This window comes from Mycetomoellerius zeteki, unplaced genomic scaffold, assembly GCF_001594055.1.
Source record: "Mycetomoellerius zeteki isolate Tzet28-1 unplaced genomic scaffold, Tzet1.0 scaffold35, whole genome shotgun sequence".
NCBI classification, from domain to species: Eukaryota; Metazoa; Arthropoda; class Insecta; order Hymenoptera; family Formicidae; genus Mycetomoellerius; species Mycetomoellerius zeteki.
The window spans coordinates 3,047,259-3,060,931 of record NW_017257338.1 but is presented as its reverse complement, the minus strand read 5'-3'; the positions used below and the strand labels follow the sequence as shown (position 1 = coordinate 3,060,931).

The 13,673-nt window shown below is 35.4% G+C and overlaps 1 protein-coding gene across 8 annotated transcripts in view; it reads right to left on the bottom strand.

Moving 5' to 3' along the window:
* LOC108725589 (WD repeat-containing protein 47) overlaps window positions 1-13,673 on the bottom strand; it is a 73,003-nt gene that overhangs the window by 5,157 nt on the left and 54,173 nt on the right. For 7 of the 8 annotated variants that reach the window (XM_018452704.1, XM_018452703.1, XM_018452705.1 and 4 more), the window contains one exon: window positions 2,111-2,310. In XM_018452704.1, coding sequence (XP_018308206.1) covers window positions 2,111-2,310 — 200 coding nt within the window. Of the gene's footprint in view, window positions 1-2,110; window positions 2,311-9,917; window positions 10,661-13,673 lie in introns of those variants that run through there. The other variant, XM_018452707.1, reaches the window with a different exon arrangement.

The window sequence follows — 13,673 nt, the reverse complement described above, 5'->3', positions numbered from 1 at the left end:
CCTCCGCCGCTCGTTAGGCCAACACACCCGCGTAAAATTAGTTTAGACGCGAATTTATACTTGACCAGCCTCAAATTTACATACGGTGAAGTTCTTTTGTCACGTATGAGTGACAATAAAGACTTGTCGATTATAATTAAAGCAGCTCATAATCATATAAAATTATTCTTAACTTTCTGTGAAGTTCATTTAATATGTATTTTTTTTCTTAACCCACCAAGACAAATTTTTTTTCTCAAAATTTAAAATCCTTTTAATGACAAGCTACTATTGTTTTAATGGTAAGCTACCCTTAAGGAGCTTTTTGGTAGAGATTTCGCATCTCAAAGTTGACCTATTTTTTTTGGTCGAAAAATCGACCAGCCGGTCCTTAATAGGTTAAATAAACCAAATTTTTTAAATGCAACAAACCAGCAATTTGCAAGATTCTTGTTTCTCGTTAATCATTAATTCCTAAAACGCTAGAAACTAACTATATTCTTGGTGATTGAAGAACATTATCGCTCGGTAAAACAATCATTATTAACTTGTTTTCCATTGATGTAAATTTGAGTCTGAAAGGTTAGCATTTGTAATGAGAAACGGTACATACAACAATCCAAGTTTTTGGCGCATGCATTATTGCATAAATAATATTATACGTGTATTGCATATGCATATATTACAAAGTACAATATCTCGCTAAATTACAGTTCGCAATATTTGCGGTAATATCGAATTCCTTTTCTTGCGATAAAGAATATCTATTGCAACATGGGAGAACGCATTTGATTAATCTCTGTTCTAATTACACCGCGGAGCGAAGTTGCGTTGATATTATCGCATCAAGATGATAGATAAACCGGAGCTTATTGAATAGCGTGACGCGTTCCGCTGGAAGAGCCGTGATTTCTCTCGCGCTTCGAACCGACATTTTTCGTGGTGCGCTATCTCGAGATCCGAAACGTGTCCACCATAAGTAAAAACGACGCCAAGCTCGGCTGAACAGGATTTATCGTCGCAACGACAAGCGGTGAATTTTAGTTCGCGAAACGCGCTTATCGCAGATGTAAAGTTGTTTCGTCGTCGACGATTCTGAGCCGCGTGTCCCAACGATCGGATCGGCTTTTAACCGACTTGTAATTTACAGTTATTTTCGCTGGAGCCACATTAAAATATCACAACTCTCTCCTTTTTTGTTTTTTTTTTTGTTTTTTGCTTTCCTTTTTCTTTGTAAATTATTTTTATGTGTATTATGTCGCTTTAACTTGTATGTTCTTAGAGGGCGTAGTCGTAGAACGGTATAATAAACGGTAAAATAAACACACACTCTCTCTCTCTCTCTCTCTCTCTCTATACCGTAAGCATGAATGTAAGTTCATCCGATTTCTTCCAACTTGACAGAAATTATATTTCCGTTACCTAAATTTTTCGGTAATCGCATAACGTAAACCCATTCGTTATCTTTGCGCAAGGCCACTAACGATATAGTGATACTGTAATTCGTCGAAGAATGCGTATCCGAGACTGTCATTATCCGTCGATATGCTATCGCGAAATGGCTCACACGCGATAATCAAAAGGTCTGCAAGTATGAGACAGGCGGCAATGTTACGATCACGTTATTTCGCGCTTCGATTGAGTTGCAATCGCAATTTAACGATTTCTCGAGCGCTCGGTGCGAAACGACTTCCACTATCATATAGGACTTCCGCCACTGATATGAAGTGCATTTTGTAGAAAGTTCGTTCCATATTAGTAACTAATTAATTGTCTATGCATATTTAAGTGGTAAATGTAAAACTGTTTTATTTATAAAAGCATTTAAGTATCAAAATGTTCATGAAAATATCAATTTTTAAATTATATATTAATTTGTCTCGGAAAGCGATTCGAAAAATTATTACAAATAACTTAAATAACCAGAATTAGATTACCAAAATATTATGAGATTATTTCGTAATATATTTTAAGTTATTTAAGTTATATTTTATAATCCTAATTAGAATAAAAGTGAAAATATCATAAATTTATCAAAGAACCCCGAATGTATAGTACTGAAAATTCTTGAATATCGAGATAAATTCCTCGATAATTAATAGGCGCGATGATTAATGGACATGATTCTTACCTGACATCGTGCAGCTTCGGGTAAGCACATATTCGCAACGTCTTCGAGTTCGATCCCACGGCATACAGCTTCCCATGGGGGTGAAATTCGGCGCAGCGTATCGCCTGCACGTCTTCCAGAGCGGTGACGGGAACGAAACGCGGTCTCCCGCCGCCGTTGCTGCTTCCATTGCTAGTTTCGAGTTCCGGTCTCGGCTCTTGCTGCAAAACGAGATGCGCGATCGTTACTCAATTTGGTATTAATAAGTAATTATCATCGTGCGAGCGAGCGCATGTGGAACTAATAATATGCCCGCTGCAGCGTGGACGATTAGGAGCCACGCCGTTGCAGCACTTGCAAACGGAATGTGCGCGGAAAAGGTACAGCTATCGTGATACAACGTATTGCTTTAACGAGATCTAATGAATGCCTGCCGTTGCAAAGCAACTGTTTTTATTCGCGGAAAGGACAAGTACCGCCGCAAGTTGCGGATGCACTTCTGCGTCCGGTAGCCACGATGAATATGGAAACGTTGCGGTGAGATGAACGTAATATCAGAACAATATCATTGCATTCGCACATTCTCAATGCTTCCTATTCACTTACAAATTACAAATGCTAAAATTACATAGACGCAGTTCACAATAGTGTGTAAATACATTTATATTTACACATATTGATTACATACAGAAAACGGTAATTTTAAGATCGATAAAAGTATTCAAATAAATAAATTTAAAAAGTAGTCAATGAAAAACAAACGCCAATATGAGCCAAGTACAAATGGAAATAAAAAATTAATGAAAAAGTATGTACGTATAAAAGATTCTTATTACTAAAGTAATGATCGAATTACAAGGATGGTTTAAAAATTTTTTTTTTTTTAAATCGTACGAGATGTTAATTCTTGATAATTCTATAATAATTAGTACTTTCGTTTAATTCTTTCGCTACTATTAAATTTCTTTTTTTGGATCAATTAATATGCTTAACATGGAGATATGCATGTTTATGTATATATAAAGAAATTTCACTTTCTCGTTTCGCACAAGACGCAAATGATGCACACTTCTTATGAGACAGTTATTGCTCCAAACTCGCTAAAACCAGCTCTCGTATTGCAGGCGGCGAACCGAACGGAAGGCGAAAAATTCAAGAATGTTAGAAAGTTAAACCCTGAATAAATTTCTAACTCATCAGAGTTCTGTAAAGAATCCAATATTATATCCAGTCTATTTCAATATTTATGCATTAAGATAAATCGAAAGAGTCGTAGTTTTCTTCTCTTCGGCGTTATTAAATACAATAAAACACGAGTCAAAGGTTTTTTAATTAAAATACAAGAAAAATAGCGAAATGTGTGCGGTGAAACTGATGTAGATCGATTTCACGTAGCCATTCTGCACATGTAATATATATAATATATATATATATATATATAATTTTAATTCTATTTCTTCAACATCGACAATTAAGCAACAGTTATGGAATTACTATTCGCAGAAAAAGCTCGCAATGTTTCTTGGCGCAAAGTACTTTTTTCTAAAGCTACAGATCCGGAATCGTTTCGCGATTCGTGTTTGCGCAACGGTGCGCTTCGCCACGCTTTTACTTTCATGGCACAAGATTGTCTGCGACCGTTTATCTAGATGGATAAATTAGCAAAGCAAATGCACATGTACTCTGCTGTTGTTCTCTTCTTGGCAAACCGTGCAGCACGAGCGGAATTATGAGCATTCGAGTGCGTTTTCACGCGGCGGCTTACGATTTAACGGCGCCAAAGCTGCTTCTTGCCAATTAGAATGACTTACACACGTGTAATTAATTTCGAATGCGTGCGTGATAGATGCAGATCTTCGTGAAAAGATAAGAGATATAAAGAAGCCATAAACCGATATAAATGTTTCCAAGTTTAATCATTAATAATTAAAAAAGAATTTTTTAGCTATCAATTGATGTAAAAATAAATTCACAAAAAATATTTACATTGTTATAAAAGTAACATATAAAGAACAATGAAAGAGAGATTGCATTAATAATGATATTCAATAGACCACTTGTTTCACAATTCTATTCTTATATGAATTAACGTCGCAAAATCAATAACCATTGTATGATTCATTGATTTCCTTCAATAAGAATTTTTTATCTAATCTCAATAAGTCAATCCGAACAATAAGTGAACGGAATTGAAGGGTGAATCAGACCGGATTTTTAGTTGCAATCTTGCTTGCTAATTCACTACCTTTCACCTTAAGTTATTCCAATTCGTTACAAAATGTTATTTTTACGCCAAAACGTTACATTTTCTGTAAAAAATCAAATTTTATAATATAATTAATTCTATTATATTCAACTTTTAATCGTATTTGTCGACTACCATTATGTCGTGAAAAAGAAAACGATAGTGGATTTCGACGACTCTCGCAATTTACGAGTGAGAATGAAGCCATAAAGGAGAATTATCGATCGTAGATCCGAGAGAGATTCCCATTTCCGCGAAAATTCTGGCATTCTAGCTCCGTGTGCGTCGATCTCCCGAGTGATTTAACGAACCGGAAACATTTCTCGATCGTAATTCTGCCGGGAAAAGCAAATGAAACATCGGAGGAGATATAGCTGAGAAGCCTAGTTTTGCCGGTCGGTCAATCAACTCGTCGGCCATCGTTATAAACGTTCGGTCTTAATAGCTCTGTACAACCTTGCGAAAGCGTTTGCTACTGACGCTGTAGACAGAAACTCTATAGCATACGGATGGATTACTTCGAGATGCCGAACGAAAGCGGGACGAAGATGACGCAAATGTAGTTTCGGACATCGTACTGTTTCGCTGATTCGATCTCTCAATACTGTCTGTATATCAATAGAATTACCAATGAATGAAAGTCTTATCTAACAAAGCGTTATTCTTTAATAAGAAAGAACGGTTTCGCGCTTAAGTGTCTAAAAATTTAGTTAGATACAAATCTGAAAATAGTTTTGTTGAACTATCCAAATAATTATGATTGCTAGAACACACATCACATTTTTTTACAGCGTTACTTATTATGCTTAAATTTCCTACGTAATTATTTTAACGGTCTAACAAAATTATTTTCGAATATGTTATTTATAGCTAAATTTTTAGATACTTCAAGAGACTGTTCATAAGATTGTTCTTTCTATGTAGCAATATATAATAATTCTTTTTTTTAAACAAAATATAATCTGAACAAAGGTATACAAAGATATATAATTGTCCAAACAAAAAATCTATTATAAAAATATGTATCACGTTAATTAGAATATCGATATATATCCGGATTTACAGATAATTAATAATAAATAATTGACATCCGCGACCTTAATGCCTCTATAAATGATCATTTCTTTCGTGCTCTTATAAGAAAGAAAAGATGGATCGCGAAGAATTCACCGGATGCCCTGAAGGCCTTCGGACACGCGTCTTCGATCGAAGATTGGAGGGACGAATCCAACGACGCGTGACACGATGAAAAACAACTAATAAAGGGGCCTTGACCTGATTCGTCGACTCCGGCTTTTTACTTTTCTCCACTGCATCGTTAAAAAATGATGTGGCGCGCGCGAGAACTTACGTCGCGCATATCAACATGCGAAGTATTAATTATGAATTTACTCGTCCTAAATATGATCTGTAATCGACAAATCTCTGTCGACAGCTCGACATTAGCAATATTAATTACAAATCGCGACGATGATCATGATCGAAATATTCACTTTTCTCTGAAAAACCGGTTGAACCGGATCTATCGTTTTCGATCTCGAACGCCTAAATAGATATCCACAGAAAAAGAAAGAAAATTTGATAATTAATTTAACTAAATAGATATGAAGCATAAATCTAAATATATATAAAATATCTTCGATATATTTCGTATAACAAAAACCGGTGAAACCAATCGATATCTCTGTATATCTAGGTTACGGCACACTTTTTCGTCGTTAATCGGTATTCATACAGAAATCGAAGGTGCACGTGCGTGTGCGAGCTTAAGGGCACTCGCAATTCCAACGCACGAATTTCACCGTTTGTCTTAATACGAATGTTTTAATACGAATTCTTTATGTGAAGTTACGAGTGCCCTGCAACCAGGAAGAGAACGCTCGTATCATCGTGCATCATATTCTTTACTTTAAAAGCATATTACGTATAATTAATGTGTTCAACTCTCTATTTAGCGCGTTACATTCAATTAATATAATTAATTGTAGTTACACTCAGCCTTAACTTCAGATTTTCTTTATCAGATACGAAATGCGAAGCTATATTAAGAAATAATTTCTTTTATATTAATGAGAATAACAACCAAAAAATTTATTCAGCTGTGCTAAGCGAATGCGGAAGTGAATTAAGCATTACGGATACAGTGCTAAATACAACGCAAACAATTCTCGGCGGTGTTATCGAATAACCCAAACTTTTCAAGAAATGAAATATATTCTTGAGAGATTGAAGTAGATTAATGAAAAATAAATTTCGAAAGTAAAATGATTCCAGAATTATGGTGACATTTCATAAGAGGTCACTTGCAGTTAACGAGTTTTCGAACTTTTTTCATCTACGAACAAGATATAATTACATTCAGCCTTAAACGAGCCTGGTGTAATACACACAATATTTCTCGACTAGAGACATTTAAGTCGACTGGATGTAAACTGGCCACTTCTAGATGTAATAACTCAAACGATGATATCAAATCGCCTAAGGAAACCAGGTGAAGCTATAATGCGCGTGTAAATCTTTAGATACTGCAGTTCTGGTTATTAAATTAGTTATTAATTAATCCGATTATTATTACCCAGCTACTATAAGAACGTTTTTATTCTAGGCGAGACTGTAGAGTGCAATCTGTGATCTGTGTATCGTCTTGAATTATGAGCATCAATTTTCTTACGTAGCGGTAATTTCGACTCTCAAGGAAGTCTCCGTAACTTTCTACCGTATGCGTATGTACGAAACGCACGCGACGGAGATTGTAATTAAATGGTCGATTACAACCTGGCGCAAAACGCTCTTAGCTAATAGTAGACTCGCTCCCGAAGCGAAAGAGGAACTAGAAAATTATATCGTTGGTACTTTCGACATGCAGTTCGTGTCCATTCACTGAGAACAAAATCACCTTGCCAATATAGATTCCTCCTTTTAGTTGTCGCGAGTTAATGTATCCTGTCACACCGATTAATTGCGTAATGCGAAGAATACCTCGCTTTCACTAAAGAAACAGTCTAGATTACCGTGCATCGGTCATTTCCTGCAATAATTCCAGTAATCAGTCTAATTTCTCGAACAATTGTTTTTCGTAATGAAGTGTGCCCGCCGAAACGAGCAGGAAGTCGGAGCATGATGGAGCAATAAAAAGCAATCGACATCGCCGATCAAGCAGAACAATCTGTTTTTCCATATTCGATCGTAATTGAGATTTATTGATAACATCACAATAGGCAATTTATACTGGACGCACATCTCGTATGATGTTGATCTCATGATCAATCTGCAAGCCTATTGATTCGCCGATCTGTCGATCCGTCAATACGGCGTATCTAATTAGCGACGAAACTGGCTAACAATGTAACGATTTAATAACCGGCAGCTGGTTAACGACACTTCGTAACTGCAAGCACGATGTATACTAGATTGCAATGGATCGCCGAGACGCGATCGGTCGTGAGAAATAATGGAATATAATCGCGATCGTCAGCGAGGATCTCTCCGTAACTTCGTGGAGCGTGGAATAAAAGATTGAGATTATTCGCGTTGATTATTTCGACGGGGCGAATTAACTTTCTTAATAATGAAGTAACGGTTGATTAACTTAGTACCTATAAGGAACACTTTCTATCCCGGGTTAGTCGAAAATACGGATCATTAAAGAACCGTAATTTAGAAAAATATATGGACCGGAACGTGTTACCAATAAAATGGAAGAACAGGATACCTGTGCAACAACTATATTTTTGATATTTGCAAACATGAATATGAATCAAGTAACATTTAGAAATATAAAAAAGATTTAATATAGAAAGGAGTAAATGAAAATTAAAATTCGAATTGAACTATCTTAAAATTAAAAAATGTGTTTATAAGTCTATAATTATCAATGCTCCGCCATTTCTCTTAGTTTATTTTGTGCATATTCATGTAAAAACAACATGCTACCGTTCTTAAAGCATTTTATATAATAGATGTGTGACATTTGATATTATACAGGGTGATCCGAAATTCGAGGAATCGGAGTACAGGACATGATACTTTATGCTAAAACAAACAATTTTTTCCTTTAGCAAAATTGCGTCCGACAAGTTTTTGCAGGAGAACAGGTTGAAGTTATACAAGTAAACGCAAAAATTATTTATCAAATGTAATTTTACTACAGGAAAAAGTTGTTCATTTTAGCACAAAAAACAACTTTTTCAGCAAAATTGCGTCCGACAAGTTTTTGCAGGAGAACAGGTTGAAGTTATACAAGTAAACGCAAAAATTATTTATCGGGCGCAATTTTGTTAAAGGAAAAGGTTGCTTGTTTTAGCATAAAGTCCTGTACTCTGGTTTCTCGAATTTCGGACTCTGTATATATAATATTAGACATTAAAAAGCGTGGACAAATTAAAATTTATAAAATATCAATCAATAAAATTAATGAAGCGCTTAATCAATTATTTGTAAAAGGAACTTAACACAGTTATTAAAAATTATATGACAAGTCCCTGTATGTGACTATTATTACACTGAAAGAAAAGATTGGCTGAATATGGCATAGCATTTTTAATTGATTGTAGCAGCCAATTAAAAATGCTACATTTTATCATCTAATTTGCTGCAGCAGCTAATCTTTTCTTTCAATGCATATAAACTAGAGTTGATATTCTCTGAAACAATAAACATGACTTATTTATTTCCGTTCTGTAAGTAAAGTTAAATTCCACGAAACACTTTCTTCGACCGAAATTCGTGAACAGACGCGAGAAAAAGCGATTATCCCCGCGCTGAATCGAAACACCAAGTTCCGGAATTGTATAATTGCGAATGTGGAATGAATGTCGTCAGGTGATTTCCCCTTGAAACGTGTGTTTTATAAACTTATAGGCAATTATAATCTTATCATTGCCGGATGATTTAGCTAATTCAGTTTAGAACACGACGCGAGAAGCGGCACGTTTCCGGAATTAAGAGCGTAAGAGACGCGGATTGTGCAACTTGTCTATCGCCCAGACTAGATTAGCAAACTCACTCATCTGTAAATCTCAGTCTGAAAGTCGTTCTGACGTGTTTGCGTGTGTGAAATTGTGTATTCACGTAGTTAAATGCATTATATGGGGAGACACGAGTGCGATATTTTGCATGAAAAATTATATCGAAAATGAATGGCCAGTCACTTAGATATGACGCAAATAGAATCGCTAATCACTTCTAAAAGCTTAAGTTAATATCATTATACATGATAGTATTATTATATTTGTATACAAATTTTATACAAAAAATAAATATAACGATATTATAATATATTGGAGATTAAAAAGCACGAACAAATTAAGCAATACGATTAATAAAAGCGTTTAATATCAATTATCTGTAGAAGAAACTTAACACCGTTTAAAAGATTTTTTAATTTTTTCGTGACATAACAAGATATTTTCTATTATATATACGAGAATATATAACTATGAGATTTTGACTCGCGATATAAATATGTGTATAATAAGACTATTTCGGGGTAATACAAATCAAATGGCGAAAAATCACATCTGATTGTAAAATAAACCTCTCATATTTTTTAAAAAAAGTTTGCTTATAAGGATGTCAACACACCATATAGCTACCGCGTCGTCTTCCCGTCTTGTCGCTCTTGTTCTCCTCGGACCTCTTACAGATTTTGCCAACTCTCTCGAACGTGTTCAACGCGCGTTCCTCTGTATTAACGTCCAGGAGATTCTCCATGGACCTGCGAATCTGTCGGCACACGTTCACGCCCTTAGGGCTGTTCCTCTGCAAGTGGTTACCGTTCTCGTCGTGATAATCGTCCCACTCGCTCATTTCGCTTCTGACATCCTCTAGAGACCTGGTTCTACCGACAGCACAGGTGCAAGGTGGCATGCTTCTGGTAAGGCCTCCTGAGCTCTTAGCTCGTCCTCTTGGCCGTTCCATCATCACCATACCAGGTGGTGGCATCGCCACCGGCGATACTTGAAGTGGCGACATCGCTTGCGGTGGAGGCGGCATAGCGTTTCTATACAACGGGGCCAAGTAGTAATAGTCCCGCGATTTGTTTGGATTGGCAGTGATTCTCGAGGCGGGCATGTAATTGTAATCGGGAGTTATCCATTGGGCCAAAGTGTCCAAGGGTACAGGTCGATAACAATAAGATGGTGCTCGGTTGTTTCTGTACATCGGCGGCCAAGGTCGGTGCTTCACGTCGAAACGAGGATCCATACGTGGATCCAACACTCGGATGTCGCCCATCGTAAATCGTGATTTTTGCTGCTCCTTATATAAGATTCTGCAGCCAATTACTTAGGATGAGTTGAAGTATACTGTCATATTTCTTCAACTGATCTTTTCAGTAAGAAAATATACGTTTTATTAAATATACTCTATAATTATATTTTAATGTATTCTATATCTCTATATAGGTATGAATTATTTTTGTAGAATGTTAAAATGTTTTTCAAAAAATCCTTTTAGTCAAAATAATATTTTATGATTTTCTTCTTAAGTAAAAATTCTTTTTAGAAACCAGTTGCTGAAATAGTTCTCGCGAAATAAATAATTATTACGTTTATTTAAAAATTATTGATTGTTGAAAATTTCGGGACAATTGTTAATAAATCGACAATAATAACGTTATCAAAGATCAATGTCGACGAAAGCGGCGTTTGAGCGTTCACTTAGAGAGTTTTGGCACGCTCGAATGAGTAATAGAGAGATTCTGGATTAGAAATGTTTCTCGAATGACAATGAAGCGAGGACCGAGAGAAAAGTTCAATCATGCGCGACGAAAAATTTTGGTTGATTTTCACTATTTTTCGATATCCTCCGGTAAATTCAAGAAATGCAGTAAGAGTCTCAAGGAAAAAAAAAGAAAAAAATCACTGTCAAATTGACACCTCACTTCACTTTCGGACGGACTTATTAATCTTCAGTTGTCACTGACAATCGAAGGTCCTGCCGTTTTGGCTGACATCGTACTCTTTTGAATTGTCGCTCTCGGATCTCAATTTCCTCTTCTTCTCGAAGATTTATTGAGAAACACTATGTTCTCCGTCGCACTCGGGAAACACTTAGGACGATCGAAAATGATCTTTCAGATCGCGAGTTATCGCGGCCCGTGCTCAGCTGGGTACGATGAAGGAGTGCGTAGATTACGTTCTCGTCGAGCCAGTATCCGTTGAGAAACGACCCACTTCTCCTCGTCCGAACGCGAAAGACTTCGTCTCCCCTACCATCGCGAAACTCATCCCCCTTTCTTTTGCGCACATCGTGCGAAGCGAGAGTAGTTCGCGATTCTGTTAGGGAGAAGATTGTTCGGAACTTAAATAACTCGTTGTCAAATAATATTGATTTATGAATTTCGTCAACACTTGCTATCGTAGCGTAAAATATAGTACGTTTTCGACATAGATGATAGAAAGCAGATGATTTGGGAGAGAAGATGAACTTCTAACATTTACAATAATACATAGTTCTAAATGTCAGAATTTTAATAAAAATTCTAATAAATCAAAAGAATTTTTTTTAATGTATTATGTATTCTGAATATATACTATATTTCGATTTGTTCACTGCAATTCTCCTTTCGCAATTTGATAATATCGTTAAAAAATTTATGTTACAAAAAAATAGTAAATATATGTATAATAGAAAATAGCTAATAAGAAAACAACTGTAGTTGCTAATTACAAATCAGTTCCATGTAAGTGAAATTTAATTTAATTGCAAAATTGATATAATAAAGATATTAAATTAAAGTACTAGAATAATCAAGTACTAGAATAATTATTAAGATAATTATATTGTAAAGAACAAAGGAGATTTCATGATAGTCCCGCAATATGCGTGTGATCTCATTTAAAAGAATCAGCGAGGGATATCTTTGTTAGAAACGTAGCGCGGAAAACTCATGCAATAGAAATAGAATTAGAAAAAGATCGTATAGAAGTAGACATTTATTGCAGAAATACGGGCGGTGGCACTGATAGAAAAATGAATCATTTTGTTCAGAAATTTAGAATAAATGAAGAGAAATTTTCATGTGAAAATTTATAATCTTAATCTTATTTCATCCAAAAATCTCGTAAACAAGATCTTTAAGATCTATCTTCGAGATCTGTGAACCGAGAAAACAGATAATCATATCCGTCGGGAGAGTTTGACGATGTATCTGACGGATAGAAAAAAATAGAGGAGCAACTGCAACATTCGTTTTCTATCCTCTCTCGCTTTCACTGCACGATCATCTTTTTCAGCGACACCATCGAGGCCCATCCGCTCGTATTAATCTTGTTTCGAGATAGAAATCGCGTCATTATTCGCAGGAAGTGAGAACGAAGGTGGGCGTCGAGAACCAACGTGTTGGCTCGATCATTTTCATAACGTAAAACGCGCTGCCTCCGCGAATTCAATCGCGAATTGTGTCGCAATAATTCTCAATGTGCGTCAAGACAGAATTGAAGGTTGTTGCAGAGCTGAGGCAAAGCAAGAGAAGAAAACATATGCATAACAGCGTAATAGTTTACCCTATTTCTCTACTTTATTCTGTCCTTCGTATCAAGGCAGCTGTGAAAATGGACGTGCACGCTTCAAGAATTTGTTTATATTTGCAATTTAATTACACTTGAATTTTATTTTTAACATAAAAAAAGAAGACTTTGGAATACATTTTGAATTTTATTTCAGACAAATCTCAAAGTTGTTTCATGTATGAAAAAATAAATATTAATATGTATCATTTGTATATTACTTAGAAAGTACAACTTACGTGTATATTCTTGTGTTTTTTACGAAGATTTCTGGACAAGAAAGGACTTTCTATAATTTTTACCATCATATAGCTATAGATACGAATAACATAAACTTGAATATTATTAATGGCAGTATAGCTAGTATTCTGGATAATTTCATTTTAAATTCCAAATTTTTTAATCATTCACATGCACAAATTTTGTCTTTATAAAAATATATTTTATAATTACTTTTTACAGAGTAATTATATTCATTTAATTATTGCATGCTTTGCGCGTGAGACAATATTTTATTTCGAAGGTCTTTATTTACACGCAAAAATGCATATAAGTATGTACAATTAAGAGCATGACGTATTTTAAAAAAGGATGAAAAGAAAAATTATATCTGTTTATTTACGAACAATAAGAGTACAGATGTGCACTACTTATTTCCAAGGCGTTGGGACGAGTCACAACTGGTTTAGCCTTGCAGCGACATCGTATAAGGCTCGCTGCACTTTCTTACATTGTGATAAATGCCGATAACCAACCGGGAGTTATATCGATATTATCACGCGTGTTTTACAAATTTCCTCGGTCCGCTGATTTTATATAAGTTCTATGT